This window comes from Maylandia zebra, linkage group LG3 (assembly GCF_041146795.1).
Source record: "Maylandia zebra isolate NMK-2024a linkage group LG3, Mzebra_GT3a, whole genome shotgun sequence".
NCBI classification, from domain to species: Eukaryota; Metazoa; Chordata; class Actinopteri; order Cichliformes; family Cichlidae; genus Maylandia; species Maylandia zebra.
In genome coordinates this window covers 25,594,778-25,616,559 of record NC_135169.1, presented here as the reverse complement: position 1 = coordinate 25,616,559, position 21,782 = coordinate 25,594,778, and the positions used below count along the sequence as shown (strand labels likewise).

Below are 21,782 nucleotides of genomic sequence, written 5' to 3'. Positions count from 1 at the left end.
CTACCCAAAGTTTGCATGGAAGATCACTGCAAACACTTGCCAACTGCTCCGCTGAGCAGCAGTGAAACTGCAAATGTTGGCAAATTCCATGCAAACTATGGGTGATCTGAGCAATCTGCTAGCAGCTGAAGCAATTGCAAGCATTTTGCTGAAGCGCCCTCTTTGTGGTCGATTTCACCTAATGATGATCAGAAACCTCTAGCAACCACTTGCCAGCTGGTTGGGGAATACATATTTACCTCTGGTAACTCTACATTACCAAGGCAGCGAGGAAACAGACTGATAAAAATCCTAGAAAAGCAATTATTAATCGTCAGAAGGCACTAAATGGATAAACATGGCAGAGAGGAGTTCAGTGATGGTTTGTTGCTTTTCTGTTCTGGAGGTTATCACAAATTGTTTAGAAAATACAGACAGTAGCTACCTAGTAGTAGTGACGTATGGCCTACTTTGATGGATAAAAGAGAGGCAGAGCATGTTCTGTGGCTCAGTGCCAGAGCCGTGTTTACTTGCAGCCTAGAATTAAACAGTACACACACACACACAAAGAGAGAGAGATTAGTGTAAGTATAGATCCATGTTCATTACATGAATACACACCCTGAAATACATCAGTCCATGCAGCGATACATACCTGCTAGCTGTCGTGCTTTTGATTACACACTCATAAAAACACACTGATGAGAAATGAGGGCCTGAATTACAACCAGCCATCTATTCACACCTCCCTGACAAGAAGGGGGGGTAGAACTCACATATCTCTCCAAACATCCGCTGCTAAAAATAGGTCCATTTGTCAGCGTTTTATATATAGTGGGAAAATACAGTGAGGTGATTTTAACGCAGTCATATCAACCCGCTAAATCTAAAGCTAAATCTACAAGGTTATCATCATATAATTCTAAAAATCAATGTCAGATTTGCAGAAGTACATAAAATTATAAATGAACTAATGTTTATTGAACATAAAATACATGCTTTGGTCATTTTGGTGTCATCTTAGGTTGTTAGCTTTTAACTGTTGCAAATCTGCAACGCCTACCTTGAGAGGGTTAAGCTGCCCTGTGGGCCAAAAATGCCACTATGAAGCGACTGTGGTGGACATGAGGATCATCCTAAGTGATCTGTCCAAGACCTTCATCCTGTCACAGCCTCTGCCTTATAAAGACACATACTCACACCTTTCTTTCTTTCTTTCTTTCTTTCTTTTGCCGGCATGTATTCTTTTACAATCCATAGGGACCAACTGATCGGTTTACACACGTTGTTTAGTTGTAACCCTAAACTATACAGATGAAGCCCTTTCTGTGTCTGTGTGTGTGTTCATTTTACACACAGTAGAGCTGTGTGACAAGTTTCGCTGCCCCTTTGCGGCACATTTGGTGTACATCTCAGATTTCTAACATATATGAGCTGTAATTGCTGTGCTATTGTGATGTACAGACAACACACACACATGCACATGCTCTCATACTTAGTCCCTCCCCTGCTCGGTTTTGCTCCGAGGTGAAAAGCAAAAGATCCCACCGGTGAAACCAGACCTTGTTCAGGAGTACTTTTGCCTGTCCCCCCACCTTCAGTGGGGGTTCCACCTTTCTCTGTAGATTATTTTCACCCCACCGGTCTCACCTGCCCGCCATTAGAGTCGGGTTTATCACCAGCTGCTTGCATGTTTGCCTGCTGGAGGCCATTACAACATTAACGCTCTCTCCTCCATTGTTTATCGTCATTATCTACCCCTCTCCATTCGCTTCGCCTCCTCCAGGCATGGAGTGTTTAGTGTACTTCAAAGTGGGTGATTATCAGTTTTTTTCAAGGTGGGGGATTCTTTTGCAGAGTCAGTGAGAACGTGTACAGATGCATGTTTGGGTATGTTAGATTTAAAAGTTGTTTGTTTAACGTAGACCAGGTAGTTTAAAAAAATGTTGCAAAAATCTACATTAAACAGTGCAGCTTTGGGAACAGTTCCCAGTCTCAAGCCCTAAAAGTGGCACCCCCCACCACCCAGAAAAAAAAGGAGCGTTACGATTAAAGACATCGCCTTTTAAGATTACATCAAAGTAGCTCAGGAATTTTGGGTGTGTATAACACAGTGAGCCAGTTTTGTGGGACCGATGAGGCAGGTAGACAAAGCAGTCTACCTGCCTCCATGTGGGATGAATGCTTGTGTATGCTAAGCTAATGTTTACTGCAATGATGTGAGGATCGATTTAACCGCATTTGTCTGTGACACACTCCGCTGCAGTCCTTCATGCTCATCAGCCTTTGTTAACATTACGGTATCCTCTGATATTTTAATCTGGATATGTGTAGTAAACATCATGTTTTATTGACACTCTTTAGAGTCTAATATGAGACCACAGCTTCCAGTCTGTAACTATTTGGTTTGACAAACTGTGTAAGCATGTTCTGGTGAACTCTCTTGTATAAAACACTTGAAAAGAGGAGGTGATCTGTCAGTGAAAGATCCCCTTCAGCTGAGCAAACACGAGGGGAAGAGCAGCAGGATGTAACCAAAGCCAAATGCAGAACAGAAATCTAGTTCACAAGTCCAGCTGCTTACAAATACACCACCTTTTGTTCTAATAGTTTAACGGATGGATGGATCAATGGATCAATGGATGGATGGAACAATGGATGGATGGATCAATCAATGGATGGCTGGATGGATCAATAGATGGATGGAACAATGGATCAATGGATGGATGGATCAATCAATGGATGGATGGATGGATCAATAGATGGATGGATCAATGGATGGATGGATGGACTAATGGATGGAACAATGGATCAATGGATGGATGGAACAATGGATGGATCAATCAATCAATGGATGGATGGATCAATAAATGGATGGAACAATGGATCAATGGATGGATGGAACAATGGATGGATGGATCGATGGATGGATGATGGATCAATGGATGGATGGATGGACCAATGGATGGATGGATGGATGGATGGATCAATAGATGGATGGAACAATGGATGGAACAATGGATCAATGGATGGATGGATCAATGGATGGATGGAACAATGGATGGATGGATCAATAAATAGATGGATCAATGGATAGATGGACCAATGGATGGATAGATGGATGGATCAATGGATTCTAGAGTCATCTTGCTAAGCTAATTTGCTAACCTTCATTGATAACACTCTATCGTCTCTTGATAAAATGTGCACACTTCGAGCTCCAAGCAAACTAAGACATTAAAGGCAAAAAAATGATAACATTGAGTCCAAAACCAGTGGGAGACCATGTCCATCTTTAATGTAGAATCCAGACTTGCATGGTCTTCCTTTAGGCTGGACTAGGCAGCTAAGCAGGATTTCCAGATGCTGTAGAGCCTGCATTAAGTCTCATCACCTACCTGTTAATCATCACACTAAAAGCACAAGTTCAGGTGTTCAGGAACTAAATCAGAGCTCCTTTGTTTTCACTATGATCTTATCTGCCTTGGCCAGTCACGTCTCACAAATCAAAACACGACAATTCACCAAAATCTGAGTAAAACCCTCTTCGCCTACTTCATCGATCACAACGTGTCCAGCATCCCTCTTTGTCTGCACTATTGTTCGGACACCATCTCGCAGATTGAGTCTCTTCTTGTGACATCCCACTGAAGCTGGCGAGAAGCAGCCCATTTCTGCTTGTTTGTGTTGGCTTTGCATGCGGCCTGCCAATTGTCGCTGAGGCGAGAGTTCAAGTAGTTCAAAGTGTGTCTGCAAGAATGCAGATGTAAATCAGACTCACTATCAGTATTTCTACATGACTGCTCATAAAAAATGATGACTAATCATTTCCTTGAGCCAAGATGGAAAAAACTTTGCAGGCTCGGGGAATCCCAAATTGACTTTTGTGATCGACAGCAGCGGTGACCTCATGTCTCCGTGCTTGAGTTATTTCTGCTTTTTTCCTTTTTTGTTTCTAAATGTATTTAAAAAGTAAATTCACACCTGTGATCGCTTTGAAAGATTTGCTTCTAGTACTAAACAGGCCTCTTAAATGATTGTTGACCCTGGATGCACTTTAAAAGAGGCAAAGCAGCGCTACGGGAGGAAACTAGAGTCACAACTCCAACAGAGTGACTCTAGGAGCCTGTGGCGGGGACTAAGGACAATAACGGATTACAAAGCACCAACAACCGGTATGACGAACACGGACGTGACTCTGGCAGACGAGCTGAACACCTTCTATGTTCGCTTCGAGGCTGTAGCTAAGGACTCCAACGATGATAGTGCTAGCGGCACTAACGGCTGCAGACAGGAAGATACTGCCAACACCGGAAACTTGCTCATCATCAAGAGAGTGAACACCAGGATAAGCAGCAGGACCAGGCGGCATCTCAGGTCGTATCCTCAGAGACTGCGCATACCAGCTAGCACCTGTGTTCACTGAGATATTCAACATCTCTTTATCTGCTACCATCTGCTCTGAGCTCCCTGACCTGCACTCAATCTACAGCAGGCGGTGCTGGACCAAGGCCAGGAAGATCGTGAAGGACCTCAGCCATCCCAACAACAGACTGTTCTCTCTGTTGAGGTGTCAGGAAAGCGATTCGCTCCCTGAAGACCAACACAGAGAGACTGAGGAGGAGCTTCTCCCGCAGGCGATACGGTCTCTCAATCACACCACCACACAGTACTGACCCACACATATAGTTCTTACACACACACTGGACATTCTGGACTTTGTTTACACTAATTCGATTAGATGCGTGGTCATCTAATCGAATCACTTCATCAATAAATCACTTTAAGCATATTCGCACTGCACAAGACACTTACAAATGTGGATTGCACAACACTGGACAGTATATTTCTTCATTTCCATTTAATACGTGTACAGCTGCTGTTATTGTATATATATATTTATATTTCTTCATATATTCTTATATATTTCTATACTGTGTATTGTGTATTTTGTTGTACAGTTATTTTATTTCCAACTTTAATATATATATTTTATCTTATTCTTTCCCAGTTAAATTTACCCTTCTTTCTAATTTGTGTTGTACAGTTATTTCATGTTTAACTTTAATTTTTATATTTTATTTTATTCCTTCCTAGTTAAATTTACCCTTTTTAATTTTCATATTTATTTCCTATCTTATTCATAGCCTTTTTTTTTCTTTAGGTCACGAGCAGTTGTCTAAGCATTTCACTGCATATCGTACTGTGTATGACTGTGTATGTGACAAATAAAATTTGAATTTGAAAAGTGACTCTACACTTAGTTGGTTTGGGTCTATTTTTATGCGCAGTCTTGCTATCAGAGTGGATTTAAGGATGGGCCGTGGAGCAGGAGAGAGAGAAAGCAGACCTGGACCGGAAGCTCATATTCTGACGATGTAGACAGTGTCTTGGACATGGGGTCTGAAATACCAGTGGGGAAGGGGGCGGTCAGGATGGGTGTCTAAACTTGAAGCATAAATAGCAGGAGGGAGGAGATCATGTGACCTCAAAATCCCCCTCCTCTGAGGTCACACTGGTGTCGGTGTCAGCACAGCAGTATTTCTATCCATGTGGGAAATGCAGTAATTGGATTTGGTGTTTGTGCTCCATGTTGTGAGAACGGGCTCTTAGTTTTTGGAGATAAAGGGCTAAACTCTACTAATGTGTGACACCTACTAAATGATCTTACAAGATTGTGGCAGATTATATTCCCTGCTGTCACACTGTGACCGGCTACACCCCTGATTTTGTGATGGTCTGATAAGAGAAAAATACTTAATAACCCAGCACAGCGCCCGAGGATCCACAGCCCACATCCCAGTGAGCGGTGTTGGAGGGACACATTGTTTAGCTCCTGTCTGCGTGTCCATTCTCGCCCCAGTTAATTTTGTTCTTAAAAAAACATCCTGCTTTAATTGTGCTTATAGAGGGAGGGGAAAAAAGACAAAAGAAAACAGCAGGGCAGCACGTGAGACAGAGAGCCAGCAAGGCCATACAGGTAGAGTGCTAATCCTGTCTAATAGCAACGCTTCTACTTATCATGGCAGTAACAGAGAGAGAGGGATACATGCGTGTGTGTGTGTGTGTGTGTGTGTGTGTGCAGCCAGTGGTGAAAACGTTAATCGAGTACTGCGCAGTGTTGTTTACTTTACTGCTGGTGTGCACTTCACAATAAAAAGCTTTACACAAGTCTAAATGCCTCTCCTAGATTAAACTATCCAGCAGTTATAGCATTATATGCTAATGCAAAATTATATGCTCCGATAAGATATATAATACTTAAGCCCCGTTTGCACAGGGCTGGTATTACTACAGCAGCTCGAGTGAACCTGACACATCCCCATCTTGTAAATTCAACAATCACTGAATCAACATCTCAGTGATTTTGCTCACTTTTCCCCCTTCTTAAAATTTTCTTGTGTTTTTCTTTTTCTTTTACTGTGCACAAGAGTCACCAAGGCTATATCAGCATTTATAAATGAAAGCCTGAAAGCGTTTTGGGACACAGTGTAGGAAAACAATTACCTACATTTTTTTGTTTGTTTGTTTGTTTTTTTCAAATAAACAATATATTGCACAAAAAGGGAAAAGGTCTGCTTGCTGATAGCATGCATATCTTTGCCATTCCTATTCCTACCCTGTATCTATCCATCCACCCGTTCATCTATCTATCCATCCAGCCAGCCATGTCTCTTATCTGGGTCCAGGTTACCAGGCAGCACTATAAGCAAAGTCCTATACTGTATTTCAACCAAGGGGAAACACCGAGGCATTCCCAAGGTGGTTGAGAGACATAATCTTTCCATCATGTCCTGGATCTACCCTGGGGCACCCTCATTTAGTTAATTTATGCTACAGTACTGCAGGCATCTGCCTACAGAGAGCCTACGGAGAGGTGGCTTAACCCACTGCAAATGTGCTCCCTTGCAGTCCTGCAAACTTTCAAGTGGACGATGCTCGATGCAGATGACCATTGCATTGTTTAAGTGCTGAATAGTTTACGAGTTGACAAGAACAGGGAAGGGAGTGACAGTTGTCACCACTGGCCGGCTGGTTGACTGACCAACAACAGCACGAGCAAGAATGCCCCACACACCGATTACTCCACACTTCTTTTGGATGCTGTCCCCATCTGACAACAGAAGCTGTCTGTAGGCAGACTGGCAGCTTGATGCTGCCCACAAACTGCCTGTCCTCCATCCCAGAGGAGTCCTAGTCAGATACCTCAACTGGCTCTGATCACCTGCCGAATGATGTAGCTGTACTGTCTGGCGCATTTTCAGATACATAAATAACAATAAAATAAATGTCAAATTGCATGCACTGTATTTGAGCTGTCAGTGAGACAGATGTTTTGTTTTGTTTTTTTTGCTTCATGCTGGTATCTGAGGTGTTTCAGTTTATACCTGACGCTCGTCTTCATGATGCAGATGTCAGGAGTGAATGCTCACCTGCGTGTAGGGTTTCATATTTGGAAGGTTTCCAAACTCAGTTGCTCACGTTAAATGTTGCTGCCTGTTTTTTCTCTATTATGTCATTAAGGTGACTGTGGTAGGCAGGGTATTTTCAGGACATTTGTCAGATAAAATATCCCACCCAGTTTCTCGCTGACTTGATTTTTTTGGAGGACTTTCTGTCGGTCATCCTCAAGGAAATGGAGAGACGTGGCAGTTTGTAGGAGCTTAGTTTACTTTTGACTGAATCAAGCAAACCACAGCTGCATTCAGAGGTTAACATTAAATTGTTTCACAACATTAACACAGTCCTAACAGGATTACTGATTGAGAAATGAAAAGGGGGGAGTATCCCCATTATGATGATTATGTTGTTTAGATGAAATCAGTAAAGGAAAAGCTCCTGATTATACTAAAAGTCAACTGTTTGTTAAAGAACCATATCTGTGGGATTTCTGTAGGTTTTAACCCTTTAGCACCAAACTGCATGTGCTCTGCTTTTTTCTTTGTTGTTTTCTGTTAATTTTATGGTAGCAAAGACCAGCAAATTAAAAAAAGGTGCAAAAAGCACACAAAACATAAAAGTTGTTGGAAAACTAAAGCTGACAAAACACAATGGCAGTGATTTGGGGGAGACAATAATGTGTAGAGCTGAAAAATCTACAATCTGCAGAAGCTGCATGTGAAGAATCTATCAACATATTTTTGAGTTAAAATGTTAAAAATGGCACAGAAAAAAATCTAATAGATAATTTAGGTAAATATATGGATTCATAAATGCATCATTAGCATAACTTTTTCATTCTCCTATAATTTCACATATTAGATGAAAATGAATAATTACACATTTGCTTTCGTGGTTTGGAAAAATCTGGCACTTTTAAAACATCCTGAATGGGTGAGCGTGCTGTCAGAGTAAAACGTCTTCTCCCTCGTTTGGAGGTTAAGCGGTTTACTTTATTTGCAGCAGATGTCCGGTTTCGATCTGTCATAGTGTCACAAATTTCCGCTGGTTGTTATCGGTGACCTGTCTCGAACTGGGTGGCCCAGTGGAGGGGAACACACACATACAGTAATACACGTGAGCTTGTGGACAAGTACACAAAGCTCTAAACACGTTTAACCACACAAATACATCCATAGATCTGAGATCACCCCACACGCGCATGCAGAGCACATACGCACGGTTACATGCGTGTTTGCCTTCTGTACATATATCCTCGTGCTCGAGTGCTTATATACAGTCTGTCACGCTTAGACATGACACGAACGCACACACCATGACACATGCAGCGTGGAAATAAACAGTTGCAAACAGGGAACGCTGGAGGCCCAAACACAGCTGGCCGGTCTCCTGTGGTGCATGTCAGGGTCACAGATGGCGATGGAAAGAGGCAAAGGGAGGATGAGATGATGAAGGGAGAGGTGGAGTAAAACCTGAGAGATGTGCTGATAAAGAGAGAAAAGAAAAAGTTTATCCTCCTCCATCTGCCTTTTCTTTTCTTTCTTTTTTTTTTACCACTTTGCCTTTCTTTGTTTTTGGAGCAGCTTCTGATTCTTCTTGTTTTTCCAGTAAAATCATTCCTCAGCTTTCCACGCCGCTCAGCATTTTAACTTCTTTAAGCTGTACACAGGCTGTATATAAAAGATGGGCATAGATGGGCTTTAACATCAGCAAGAGGTTCATTATAGGGTCTGGATTTTAACATTTTGGCATAATCATCTTTGGCAGAGGTGATTTATTTCTATATTTCTAAAAAAATATTAAGTATGACGTTATCAGCTAATGCTAGCTAGCTTGGTTAGCACATTGCATGCATAAACTGGATGGTTGCAACATAAAGAAAGAGATCACTGCCAATTAAAATTGTATTCATGTAAAGTGTTGTAAAGGCTTCTTTCACACTAGATATAATAAAAACTGCACAGGTCACCTTGACTTGTAATTTCAACATCACACATGTTTGGTTGGTCTTTGGTTAAACAGCAATCAAAAATTGTTCAGCTTGTTAAGTTTGAAGAAGGTCACTGGGCTCCATGCTGCTTTCTTCTGTTTAATAGCATTGTTTTCTGGTGATTTCACAGTGGTACATATAACCACAAGGGGTCCTTTGGTGTTGGTGCCTTGGCGCACAGGCTGTGGAAATTCTGAACATTAAGAAATGATGTTGCTCATGCCTTCCAGCATGCCTGGAAACGCCTTGGTGTTCCTCTGGCTGAGATGGAGTAGATGGATGGTCAGGTCTAGGCTTGCTGCTGTTGGCCCCATAGCCACATAGCAGACAGGTCTGGTCGGATCTGGTGTCAAGCTGGCACTGCTGCCTGACTTCTGGCATGGTAAGTGGTATGTCATCCAGATACGGGCCACGCCTGGCATATATGGCACTGTTTATGTGATGGCATGCCACATCTGGCCTGATTTTGGTTTGGTTTATGTGGGCCAGGCTCATAGAAAACAGGTCTTGCCCAGATCTGGCATCAAGCTGGCACTTCTGACTGACTGGTGTCATGGCAGGGTGTATGTCAACCAGATGTGGGTCAGGTCTGGCAATGATGGTACTATTTATGTTCTTATTTTCCTATTTTAGTTAGAAGACCCAAATGCCATGTTGCAATACTATCAATCAATCAAAACTGTATTCGTCACATGCAGGTTGCCCTGCAGTGAAATGGGACCCCCCCCCCAACCTTACACATATAGCACAAACATTACATGGGGATACAGGTCGGAGATTGGTAGAATCAGAGAAAAAAACATTGAAATGTACACTACAATGGGGAAAGTACAAGAGGAAAAAAAGAGACCCCTACTCATGCTGTGCTTCCATGGTAGGACAGCATGAGAACAGGAAACAAAAAAACTCCTCTGCACAAAAAAGCACATAAATGTCTACAGCACAACATGACAAGCCACAGGGGTGGGTGGGGGGTGAGGAGTAATCCGAAGCGAACACAGCAGCCGCCCTGCACAGCGCTACCATTCCAGCGCGGCACAGAGACCCGCCGTGTTCCCTCGCAGGAAACAAGCATTGAAGGCGTTGGAAAGGGAGGGGGGATGAGTGAGTGCCTATCAGTGTAAGTGTATGTGTGTGCGTGTCCATAGTTCAGCTGAGACAGTGTCCTTCGGCCTATCAGGCTAAGTAAACAGTCCTCCAGCCAATTCAGGTGTCCTTGCATGGGATGGGAAGAATAGCTAGCCGTAACACAGTCGTTATCAGGGAGTGATTGTTCGGCTCCAGCCTTGGGCCTGCAGCTGGCGCCGTGATGGGGATCCGCAATGTGTTATGTTGATTTTGTTAATTTCCATGCGAGCAGCCCAGGAGAATTTTCAGGCTCCTCTTTAACACTCCGACGCTGGTCCCTCGATCTCCCGTTGGAGAGTCGCGAGCCTCCCCATGATGGTATCAAACTTCTGTTCCATGGTGTTATCATTCTTTTGATTCTGAGACCTCACAACTGCAGTGATCCGTTCCGCGATGTTTTCCAACTGTCGCTCAAGGGTCTCATTTTGAGCAGGCCTCTCTCTGATGTTTCCCCCCATACGCTCAATGGTGTTGTTTTGAGCCTTCACAGCAGCTGCAAGCATCTCCAAGGTGTTGACCATATTACGTTTGTTGTGAGAGATTGCGCCTCGTTTCGATTCCAGCGGGCAGCCTTGGGGGGGTTTGAACAGCCGGTTCCGCTCTCTTATTTCTCCGATAAACCAGGGCTAAGCCAACTCCGATCAGCATGAACCCTGTTATCACAGTTCTGAATAGATAGATATCTTCAGCATCCTCGATCGACAGTCCCGCCAGGCACATGATCCTCCAGTTCTGCCATCCGTCCATCGTGTATCCGGCAGGGAAAGTCCCTCCAGGGCACTCAGGCTCTCCCGAGCCCAGATTTCTCGTTGAGAAAAGGTTGCCAATAGCATTCAGAGACCAGTTCAGTTGATCAAATCCATAATTCTCTTTTAGGTTTTAGAGAACGACAGTGGGAGGCTATTCCAGGGAAAGTAATGCACACAAGACAAGACAAGGACATAGAGGCTAAGCAGGGAAGATAAGGGTGAGGAGGAGAGGAGAAAAGTGCGACCGCCTTCGCTGAGAGCTGAAGAAGAACTATACTGCTATGGTAGCCAACGTTTCAAATGCAGGTTTGAAAGGTTTGTGAGTGTACGCTTTATCCAAAACCTAGAGAGGGTTTATGCATGTTTACCACTGTGTGGCTGTAGATCAGGTCACCTACTGATCGGAAGGTTAGTGGTTCGATCCCTGGCTCCTCCAGTCTGCATGTCAAGAGTGTTAATGTCTATAAATGTAGTTAGGAAGCACTCAGTTTAGAGAAAGTGTGTGATTGGGTGAATGTGGCATGCTGTATAGAGCACTTTGAGTAATCCGGGAGAGTAGAAAAGTACTGTAAAAGAATCAGTCCATTCACTGTCTGAACAGAGTTACTTTTGCACTATTATGTTCTGGCACATGTTGTTATTGCATGGCTTGATTAAGGTACACATTAGGCTGACATCTGGGGCCAAAGCTGAAACTGTTCTGGGCCAGCACAGGGCCAGCAGTGTGTCTGCAACTGGCCCGTGGCTGCACACAACTTACACATTGCACACATACTGCAAAGAATGACGGCCCTTTGGTGGCGCAGATCAGGTAATCCACACATGGGCCAGCACAGGAATACCAGTGTGTCTGCAACTGGCCTTGTGCTGGCCCATGTGTGGGCCACCTTTGGCAAACCACATCTGCCCCACCAAAGGGTCGTCATTCTTTGTGGTATGTGGGCCATGTGTAAGCACATTGTGTGAGCCAGATCCAGGCCATACCAATTTTGCTATGTGGGTATAAGTTGTAGAAAATGGATGGATGGATGTTTTATTATGGCACCAAAAACCACTTGATTAGCATTTGAAAAAACAAAACAGTGGTTTGGTTTGAAATATGGCTTACAAAATTGACCAAATATATTAAAAAAAGGAACTAACCAAATATGCTTTAAAGTGACAACACGGGGGCCTCTACAAGCCACAAATCACTAGGTCCATCATTGCACAGAGACCAGTATACACCTTGTGCCTCTGACATACCTGTGAAACTGCCACTTCCCATGGTTCAAATGGTTAAACACTTTCACTTTTATAGTGTTTTAGAAGGTTATCATTTTACTTTTTTTTTTGCTCATATGCAGACTATTACCTTAATATGAACTGTTTAAGTGCTCACGCATTCCAGTTGACAATCAAACCACCCCATCATGTTAGAAGGAAGGAATTATATAACATACAAAGCAAACAAAGGTCTATCTCCCCCTTTTTTTAAAAGACAAAAAAAACAAAACTGCTACCTTATTTTATCATGCATTGTTGTCTTACTTCTATAGCTTTAGAAGAGGCAATGTATATGATCTTAAGGGTAACCCTAGACTCAACTTTCTTCTGGATAACATCAGCAGATTCTATAGGAATGAAAAGGCAAGTCCAGACATCAGCCCCTACCCACGAGATGTGCCTCTCAGGTCTATGAAGAGTATGAAAGTAAAGACCCCTGTCAGACATACACATACATTAAACGTGTTTGGAAAGTATACTGTGGGTAAACACTCAAGATTATTAAGTGAATATAAGTCAGAGTAGAAGTAAACACACAGTGTTGGATCCACGTAGATGATCATGAATAAACATGTTTAACAGTCTTTTGCGAGTAAACATTTGCAAATTGAAAGTTTCAGGCTTTTGTCTGGAGTGAGCTTGTTGTGTATCGTGGCAGATGTTGGATCTGACACTCGACCGTTGGAGGGGTTCTAGACCTGACACTTGACCACTAGTAAGCCTACTTTCAAGGATGCACTTCTGCTGCACCTGGGTCAGCAAAATGAAGGCAGCCATGTATTTAATTGGGCGCATAGCATGCCAAACAACTTAAACTTTGTTTAATATACAGTGAGCACATGTTGCACATTTACTTGATGCTGAAAAGAATTTAGAGAGCTCATATACTCTATACGATTACAATGAAACCTAGGGATGGGTATTGATAAGATTTTCACGATTCCGATTCCATTTTCGATTCTGTTTAACGATTCGATTCTTTATCGATTCCCTTATCGATTCTTTTTAAAAAAGGAGAACACTAAGGTCGATTAGCTTAGAACTTTGTTTTATATCTTCTCTTTGAACAAGATAGAAATTTAGGAGTAACATGGCCTTACAAACCAACAGTGAGATCTTAAGAGATCCACAGCCTACGGTTCTTCAATGGGGTGTCACAGGGTCCCCAGGAAAAAACATTGTAAATGTAAAATAATAAAATAAATATTCTTCTGTAGCAATAACAAAGGGTAACATAAATTATTCTGTAGCAATTACACAAGAATATCCAGTAATGTCCCTGCCTACAATTAAACACATTCACTTACTGAAAATCGGGACATCTGCTGTGGCAAATGGGTTCAAGCCTTTTACCACAAACTTAGTCACTGCTCGGTGACATTCGTCTATCCTGGCCTGAAAGGAGACGCTACCGGTAGACTGCAGCGAGAACTGCCAGCATCTGATCCAGACTCTGTCTCTCTCATCATGGTCACCTAAATGCACAGTAATAGCAGGTTTTGTAATAAGGCAGATCGCGCTAACATAATATGCACTGTTAGTTGATTATTTACCTGCCGCATTAACGGGAGAGGACGTGCAAACGTTACCGCTGCTGCTGGGTTGAGATTCACGAGTCCGGAGCGGAATTAAAAACACGACATTCATTTAAGGTCATCGTGTGTTTTGTGAGCAAATGCTTTTGCATATTCGTAGTGTTTCCTCCCTTAAATGAAACATCTACTTTGCAAGTATTGCAAGTTGCCCTGTTGTCATCCGTTCTCGTAAAGTAAAACCAAACTTTTGAGCGTTTGAGCCGCTTAGGCGCCGTGTTTCCTGCCAGGTAAATGACGCTCCGCAACGTGGTGACATCATTCGGGGCGACTGGAATTGATAAGGGAATATTTGCAAAAAAGACAAACAATTCCAAGGAATTGAAACAGTGGGAACCTGTTCTCAACAAGAACCGGGTTTCGATACCCATCCCTAATGAAACCTGATTACTGGGAGTACATGTTTTCCACTAATGGACGATTCAAGCAAGTCCAACACAAAGTCACAGACTATGTAATGTCCAAATCTCCCCTGGGATTAACAGTAGCACAAAAACCGCCCTCTGGGAGATTCAGGGACTGAGTTTTCATAGCCCTGCAGCTCCTGTAGGAGGACTGTGTAGGTGGGCCAGTAGTTTTTAAACACACCAGCTTCTCATGTTATGTTTCCCTTCTTTCTGTTTTACTTGCCTAGCTGCCTTTGTATCAGTGTCCTTGTTACCAATTTGTTTCCCCTACAGTTGGATGTAGTCTAGGTTTACCTTCCTGGACTGTCCCGGAGATTTTTGAGTTAAGAAGTTGTTCTTACCAGGAACTGCAACATATGGACCAAGATGCTGAAGTTAGAGTTCATTCTCTACAGACTCACTGTGAAACATGCTCTCATTTGTCGAAAAGTCTAAGTCTGTGAGAAATGTTTGAGTTACTTGAGAGTTAATTTTAACCCTGTAACACAAGAAGGCTTGCTTCTGTCTTCACTCCAGCAATGAAGTATCTTTTGCTTTTATGTTGTCCAGCAGCAGAAAGTGCTCAGCACGCCTTAAACACACGAGAGAACACAAGAGATGATCAAGTAGCATTCACATTGTGAAGCTCATTGTCCTGATATCTTCACCTTTTCTATGAGATAATCTTAGCTGTCTGTAGCTCTGTAAGTGTGTGTGTGCTGAGTTTCATAGAGAGGAAAATTTGACTGTTCTGTCATGTTTAAAGGTCTCCTTTGACATTTATGTTTGAGCTTTAGGGTGTTGGGATTAGCAGTACAGTGTAATACCTGTGTCTGCTTGTCCAAATGTACTCACGTGTTCCTGTTAACAGTAGTTCTTTGCCGCGTGCACGTGACTATGTTTTGTCTCTCCGCGTTCACCGTTACATCACTCGGCTTCTACTCTTGAGTTTTTTCCCCCGCTGATCTGCAGCTTAGCATCTGTTTGCACATATCATCCCTCATCTTTAAAGTCTGGGTGTGGACAGAGGGAAGTGAACAAGCACCAGTGCCCAAGCACATCTCCGCCCTGCTCAGGTGGAACCTGGATTAGAGCCCAGAAGTGAGGATCCCGGGGACAAAGAGAATCTGAATCAGTGCTCTCTCATTCGACAATACACCAGGAAGAATTTGTGGTTTAACAAAAGAAGGATAACAGACCCAAATCAAAAGTTGAAATCTGAGAACTGAGATGCACAGACTATTAATCAGCATCAAATCTGAAGTCTCTCCTTTGCTTTTCTTTCTTTTGCTATTATTTTCTAATTCCATAGATTTCCCATCATCCTTGCCTCTTTTCCTTTAAAAAAATATTTTAAAGATTTCATTGTGATTAGGAAAAATGCTCCAAATCACTTGCTGTGCTTCTATTTTTAGCTTCTTGTCTCTTTAGCCTCTTTGCCAAAGGTTCAATCTGAGCACCCTCCCTATTTTTTTTTTTTGGTCTCCCCCCATTCCTACTTTCTCTTTCTCCCTTTTTTCTCCCTCTCTTGTTTCCCTCTCTGTTGCCCTCCTTCTGTCATTGTGATTAGACCAATAGAGGAGATCAGAGGGAATAAAAGCATGACCAGCACCAATGACCTTTCCCCTCCTTCTCTCTTTCTCTCTCCCTACTCTGTGCCAAGCTCACTTTCTCATTGTTGTAAAATTTCCTCTACTTTTTTTTCTCTACAATCACACAATGCAGCAGCAGCAGTTGTAGTACTTGTAGCAGGTGAAGTTGCCAATAGTATTCTTTGGTCTGTCCTTCTCTATTAATATTCTTTGCTAAAAATATTTATAAACTTTGTCTTCTAGAAAAAAATGCCTAATTCCAGGAATCTCTCTAGTTTTATACTCAAAGAAATTTTAAAGCCATTTGGATTGGAACTTTTGAGCGAACCTCAACCTTGATTATTGCTCTCACAGTCTGGGGTCATATGATCTAATACAGAAAACACATAAGCTCCACCCTGCAAACTTTCAAACCTCATCACAACATATCCTCATCCACATCTGTCCTCTTCATCTTCGTCAGATGTCAACTGACGTCTTTCTATCCGTCTCTCCTCTTCATGAGCAGTCAGTGAAATGTCAGCCAAGACCCTCGAGTTTGACCCTGGAGAGAGGTTCAAACAGCTGTTTCATATAGAGCATTTTTTCTTGGGTTCACACAGAAACAATCAAGACTGCAACACTTTATTTGAGCAGGTGACAAAATTTCAGGCATCATCAATAAATTCAGAGATCCATACGAGCACTCGCAGATTTCGTCTATCTCATCATCGGATCCATAAGCACGGATGGATGTGTTTGGGTTTTTTGAAGTTTACAGAGCCTCGTGTAGTTTAAGACTCATGGGTCAGCTTATAAAGGTTCTCTCTCTCTCTCGCTGTCTCTCTCTGGGTGGCCTATAAACTCCAAAAGAGCCGTGTGATGTTCCATAGATATCTCAGGAATGGAACCCAAAAGGTTAATCTGCAGTTCACTTGGAGTTTATAAGCTGCAAAATAGACATGTTCAGGTCTGTGATGACCGGGGAGTCTCTATCATCTGATGCATTGTTGTTCAGTGCCAACAAACTGACATGTAGTGAAGATTTTTTTAGTTTTTGGCCCTCTGAATAAAAAATAAACTTGCCTCTGAGGTCCACATCATTACAACTGAAAACCCTAACCCTTTATTTTGAAGAAAGGCAAACTGGACTTTTTTGGGAAAACTGAACAGTTTTTCATGAGCAAAAGTTATCTGTGTTCCTTGACAAGGCAATCTAGAAATAGAAAGTGACATATTCTTATTGGATGGGATTAGAGTAAGAGTTAAGGTTGGGGTCTTGACTGATGATGACCCAAAAAGTCAGACAGTTAAAGTCAAGAATAAAACTTTATGAGCTTTTCTGCAAATTTCTCCAGATACTACAACATATAAACCAAATTCATTTTTTACCATTAATATGTAACAGATATAATAAAATCAAAGTGTATGACTGAAGAGTTGAAGTTACACCTTTCTAGAAGGTAAATCTGCATCTGAACGTCTTTTCCTTCAGTATTTATAAGCAGTAAAAGATGTTTATCAGCGTTTCGTATTGCATGATCTTTGTTTCAGTTTTTGTAAGTTCATGTAGGATTCATATTCTTGAGCTTGAAATCCGTTCCAGTAGTGGATGTTCATATTACATATTACAAGTAATCCCTGTGACCTGAAAGGCTTTAGACTGCTCTGAATGATCAGTTTCAGACAGCTTTAAGACATCCTAGGCACACCAGCTACACCATCAGCCAATCAGAGGAAAGTTGTCTCAGGAGACAGGAGCTAAAACAGCTTGTTTCAGAGAGAGAATGGACTGCATCGAGGCACCGAGATAAGATAAAGAGGGATCAGTTTGAACTGTGAATCATGCAAAGCTACTCTAGGGCACTCCAAGAATAAAAATATGTCATTTAGAAATTTACACAAAAGGTCTACTTTAAAGTGAGATTGCTTGTTGAGGCCGCTGCTTGAACATTAAAATGAAACTTTATCTATTATAATTTAAAAAAATTTCCATAAGGACCGAATCTCATATAGAAATGCAGATCCTGTAAATGCAGATCACCAGAGGAGTGTTTTAGAGCTTCAGTAGCCGAATGTCACGCACACTGAACCTGTGTTGAGTGCAGATAAATGAGAAAACACAAAAGTCATTTGGAAGAAGTCAATGCACACACATCAGACATCATTACTGTATGAACTCTGTGTGAGCATGCTGCTTCTCTTACTGGCTGAGTTATGCTGACATGTGCTTCTCTCTGCTGCTGTTTCAGAACCATGAACAGCACTTTTAGTTGCATGCTAGTTGTATGATAGTTCTTCTACTTAACCTGACCATGTGAGCTCTCAACTGATACCATCACTACCTAATACACATGATAAAAAATAATCATAATAATAATGAAAAATACCCAACAAATGTTATAAAAAATCGGCAAACTCCTCCCATCCTCAATCCCGAGAATCAGCACAACCCTAGCGTGCCGTCACATGGCGCAATAATAGTAATAATAACTGTTGAATCGGAAGTTTCTCTCACTGAAAGTGTTTCAGGCTTATTTGTACGCTGACATTAGATCAGATCTCAGATTGTAACTTGAATGCTGGTTTAATCTCTTAACCCCCAACGCCCCCAGATACGGGGGCAAAAGGCAGGAGATGGGTTAGACGTCGGGGCTTAAGAGGTTAAAGCTGGTTTGTATTACAGTTGCGGTCACGTTGGGTTACTTTCAGGTTTGAGGTCACAGAGAGTACAGTCTGGCCTTCTTTAATGCTCGGTGGCCATCAGAAAAAGGTTGTGTGAAGCTGTATCACACAGTGTCCTTGTCATGCTTTGAAAAAGCAGTCCACTCTGATTATGATGGGCTGTTAGTTATGGAGTATAATTAGTCATGCAAAACTGATAAATGCAGAGCCGCGCTTCTTTAAAAACATCGACCACACTTTGCATTTCATGTTGTGAGAACCTTTGAATCCTCCCAATTCAGCATAAATTCAGGAAGCTTTATGAGCCAAGCCTTTAACATGCCGATTGGTACGTTTTGTTATTTAAGCGAATAACAAAGTTGGATTACGATTAGATTCATCCATAAAGCTTTCATTTATTCACTAATACAGACTCTCTTATTTGCCAAATATGAAGCCTCGCCTCTGGCTGAGAAAGCAAACCGGTCACAATGACATTATGATGGCGCCCTGCAGGGTGAAGGGTTTCCCCATCACTGGTTCTGCAGTCTTGGTTCAGTTTTGGACTTGTCACAAGTGCAACAGTGCAACTGGATAATAAACACCATACAGAACGTGATGGCACACATTGTGTTTGGAGAATACATAAAAGAAATTCCTGCACTTCATCAATAAGCACCTCTGCCTTCTCTAAATCCACCTTAACAACTTTTGACCTTTTTAAAATTACATCAAATTTGTCAGTGTCTGGCAGCTGCAGCAGCAGCAGATATTGTCGGTGTGACTCATTGCGTTGTTTACTCATTGCGTTGCTGTGTTTGATTGTTGCCATATTTTTATCAAGGTGTTTGAAGTGGTGCTCTTGCAGCGGCGTGTTCAGTGTCATACTTTTATACCCCACAGTTCCACTAAAAGGAGGGAGAGGATGTCTCGCCCACTTTGGATAAACACCTGAAAGTTTGATCTGGAACAGCTATCGCATATCTCATGCATTTCCCAGAATTTCTTTCTAATTTGTCACCTTTTTATTTCTTCAGGGTGGCAAGTTTGATGAACCATGTGACGGCTTGGACTGCAGCAGAGGGTGCAGGTGCTTTCCAGAGAAAGGAAGCAGGGTGAGTATTTCACAAGTTTTCAACTGTGTACTCTCCTCTGGAGTTTGGGGAAATGCTTTCCATTTCATGTCCTCTTCACTTGTTTAAGTCCAATAACAACACCTGAGAAACTTGTTGAAAGACTTCAACTTGGTAGCAAAGTCTGTGTTGAACCCAGTTTCTCAGATAGTTGATGGATCTAAGAAGTTCTTAGTTCAGCTAAACTCTTATTAGTAGATATTTAAAATTTTATTATTAAAAACCTGCAACAAAGTAGTTTTAAAGTTGCTCATGTACATGTACATTTCTCTGTACTTTCCTTCTAGAGAAAGATGTATGTCTTTCTAAAATCGGTGGAATACGAACACATCAAAGTATCATCAGAAATTATAAGATGCCTAAGACAGCTCAGACTGTGTTAAAGAATAAAGGTGGTCACACCAAATATTGTCTTTCAAGCTTGTTAAAATTGTAGAGCCTGTGTTTTTTCCCTTTTCTCTACTGCATTTCTATATGTTTATGCATCCAAAATGAGGGCTGGCTGCAGACTCTGGCACAGTTTTACAAAAAGAAAAAAACAACTTCAAGTTTCACAGTTGTTCACTCGATGTTAGGAACTATTAAACACTCCTTTATTCATCTAGAGTCATCGTCGTTATCTTACTTAATCTTAATTTTGTTATCTGGCAGCTTTACAGTCACACAGAGGAGTTTATTGTACTGATAACTGCACTGATCCTCTTTGAAGTTTCAGTTAATTATGGTTTTTACTCTGAGGAAACAAGTACATTACCTTCATTTAATTAAGGAATAATTACCTCGAGGCTTCAGTTCCAGGCCTTATCTCTCTCCATCGTACAGCTACATACATTAACACCCAGAAACATTATCGCTATTTGACACGTATCAAAGCGACGCCTGTATCAGACTGTGTAATGCAAGCTCCGACAGTTCTCATCAATAGCTGTAAATGTGGTTTCTCCAGAAGACGAATCAACGAGTAAACACAAAACAGCATGTGGCTCCGGGCGAGGAACTTATTTTCTCATCACCGCTACCATGAAATTAACAATAACATCCAAACAAAGGCTGGCAGAATATGATGGAATCAGCTCACTGATTAGTGGTGATGACACATACGCACAGTATATATCACCCGTCATCTGTTTGCACTTCAGTATCGAGCAAAAGAGCGGCTGACTCCTCTGATTTATGGCTGGAATTTAAGAGGAAACTTTTAAATGTCAGTGTGATCCTGCTGGTCTCTAATAAATTACTGTACGAGGTTTTAAAACAGCTTCAGCATCATCGGGCCAGACGGGCGAGTGCTGCAAACAAACACAAACTCTCTAAAACAACAGAAGGTGGCGATATTAATGCTTCCAATACAAACTGCTGCTTTATTAGCAAGATTTAAAAATGAGTAAATCACAGTTGCTACAGCAATAAAACATCAGCCATAGTTTTAAATGTTGCTTTTGAGTCAGAATCGACCGAGTGCCGGCGTTAAAAAAAAAAAAAACAGTACACAAAGAGAGCGAAGTCATAAGATTAATGTAAGAAATGGGAGCCTGTTACATATATATTTCTGAGAGTTCTCATTTTATGAAACAGGGAATATTTAAATGAAGAGCACAAACTGATTTACTCATGTTTGCGACAGTTTTCTGCCAATTGTTTTTTTTTGGGGTTTTTTTGTGGTTAACATTGAAATGAACTGCTTAGAAAACAGCAGAACCACGCCTATGAGCGCTGTTTGAGGATTACACACTATTTTACCCTGCTTTTTAAATCTTACACTCTTGTCACTGCTCTTTGAGCTTTACTTTGTTCCAAATCAGTAACTGAAAGTGCACTAGAACGAAGTGAAAGTGTCATTCTTTTAAACTTTTTTTTATTCCTCAGAAAAATCCTATTTATCCTTGGATTTTTCCCTCTCGGGCTACAAACTGGGTTGTTGAT

General features: G+C 41.7%; 1 protein-coding gene across 4 annotated transcripts in view; it reads left to right on the top strand.

The window, feature by feature from the left end:
• Positions 1 to 21,782, top strand: part of col4a6 (collagen, type IV, alpha 6) — a 149,753-nt gene that overhangs the window by 70,795 nt on the left and 57,176 nt on the right. For all 4 annotated transcript variants that reach the window (XM_076881522.1, XM_076881524.1, XM_076881509.1 and 1 more), the window contains exon 4: positions 19,764 to 19,841. In XM_076881522.1, the coding sequence (XP_076737637.1) occupies positions 19,764 to 19,841 (78 nt within the window). The remainder of the gene's footprint in view (positions 1 to 19,763; positions 19,842 to 21,782) is intronic.